Genomic DNA, 1,477 nt, shown 5'->3' with positions numbered 1-1,477 from the left:
TTCTCGTTTTCAGTGCGTTTTTTTTGGGCATTTTTTGTTGTGTGGCAGCACCGACATTTTAGTTCATGGTTTGGAAAGCAAAAAGTGAGGTTAAGTTGACATTTTTTGCAACTTAATATTCAATTTTCTTAAAAACTATAAGCCTCCGGAGGGGTTTTTCAGATTTACAATCACAAAAAGCCGCTCTAAACCCCTCTCATTTTTGTTTTTTTTTTTAAACCGGGTTCCGTATTGGAAAATTTTCCCTTTTCAAAAACCCACGCCCCCGCTGGGCATTCTGACACAATCGTTGTACAAATTACATTTCCCGGACCACGCCGCCCATTTTTTCTAGCTTATCGGGCCGTATTCTGCACTCGAGCCAAATCTGGTTTACCTGTATTTGTAGAAGAAATTGTCTTCGCTGAATGTCCGAAGAAAATCTTTGTATTTCTTTTTAATGGCTTGCATGTTCAGCTGAGATACATCTTGCTGGTTTTCCGCTCCGAAATTATCGGAAAAAAATACTCCCGCCTCATCAAATCCCTCCATAATCAACTTGAAAAATACTCAAACTGTCCTATAAAAACGCCGCTTTGGTTCGCTCGCGCCTAAATTAAAAATGTAAACGATATACCATGGGTGCAAAATATCGATACTCGATTCAGAAAAATCGATGTTATCTCGACGTCACCATGAAAAGGTGTTCGCAGGCGGCGATTTTGCGTGCAACTTTAAACGGCGTTTCCACAACAACCGAATCATGTGGTTCGCTCTCTCAATTAGTCTGTTCCAATAGCAGTCCGGTTTACAGGATTTAGTCAGAACTTACAGGAAGTCGTTCCTATTGACATAAAACCTGTAAGTGGGAACACATTTGAGAGAGTAACTGAGCAACTGTTCCTAGTCAGAAGTTACAGGATTTAGTCCGGAGTTTTTTTTCCTGTAAGTTCATGAAAAGTGTCAAACGATCAGCTGATTTACATGTGCAAACAAAAACAGAAAGCGGTGAAAGCAAAGAACCTTATATTTGTTAAAAAATGGAAGTAAACAACGAAATATTTGAATATGTATAGATTTTAATAATTATTTAGTGATATTTCAGCCAAATCAGTGTAGTACCAATGACATGTAAACAAACCGTCTGACGTTTTTACAGGAAATAGTGCTTTTTGCGTTCCTATGCACTTCTGCATCTGTTCTCCTTTTACTCTCATTTGAGAGCGTAAAATTGTAGTTTGACAGTTCAACAGGTTTTAGTCCGAAGTTCAAAGGAACAGACTAAATTATGAACGGCGATTTAACCTGCACATTCGTGATTCACTTTGCATCTCTGTTTATTGTTCTTTGCTTTTGGTTAATGTTTAATGTGCTGTTTATTGTGCATTTCAACGATGGAGAAAATATTAGGGAAAATCTTTAGCTATTTGTTCAACGATTTTAGGGTGGAGGGCGGAGGGGGAGGAGGCGTAACTCCCCAAGCCCCCCCCCCCCCCCC

General features: G+C 39.3%; 1 protein-coding gene across 1 annotated transcript in view; it reads right to left on the bottom strand.

The window, feature by feature from the left end:
* The window catches only part of LOC108360754 (Minichromosome maintenance 5), a 57,221-nt gene extending 56,601 nt beyond the window's left edge, over nt 1-620 (bottom strand). Inside the window, exon 1 of the mRNA XM_017613175.1 lies at nt 377-620. Coding sequence (XP_017468664.1) covers nt 377-531 — 155 coding nt within the window. The 5' untranslated portion in view covers nt 532-620. The remainder of the gene's footprint in view (nt 1-376) is intronic.
* Nucleotides 621-1,477: the final 857 nt, after the last annotated feature.

This window comes from Rhagoletis zephyria, unplaced genomic scaffold (genome assembly GCF_001687245.7).
Source record: "Rhagoletis zephyria isolate East Lansing unplaced genomic scaffold, Rhagoletis_zephyria_1.1 Rzeph_scaffold_00623, whole genome shotgun sequence".
In the NCBI taxonomy this organism is placed as follows: Eukaryota; Metazoa; Arthropoda; class Insecta; order Diptera; family Tephritidae; genus Rhagoletis; species Rhagoletis zephyria.
Note: the sequence above shows the minus strand (reverse complement) of the source record. Positions and strands in the feature narration are given on the sequence as shown.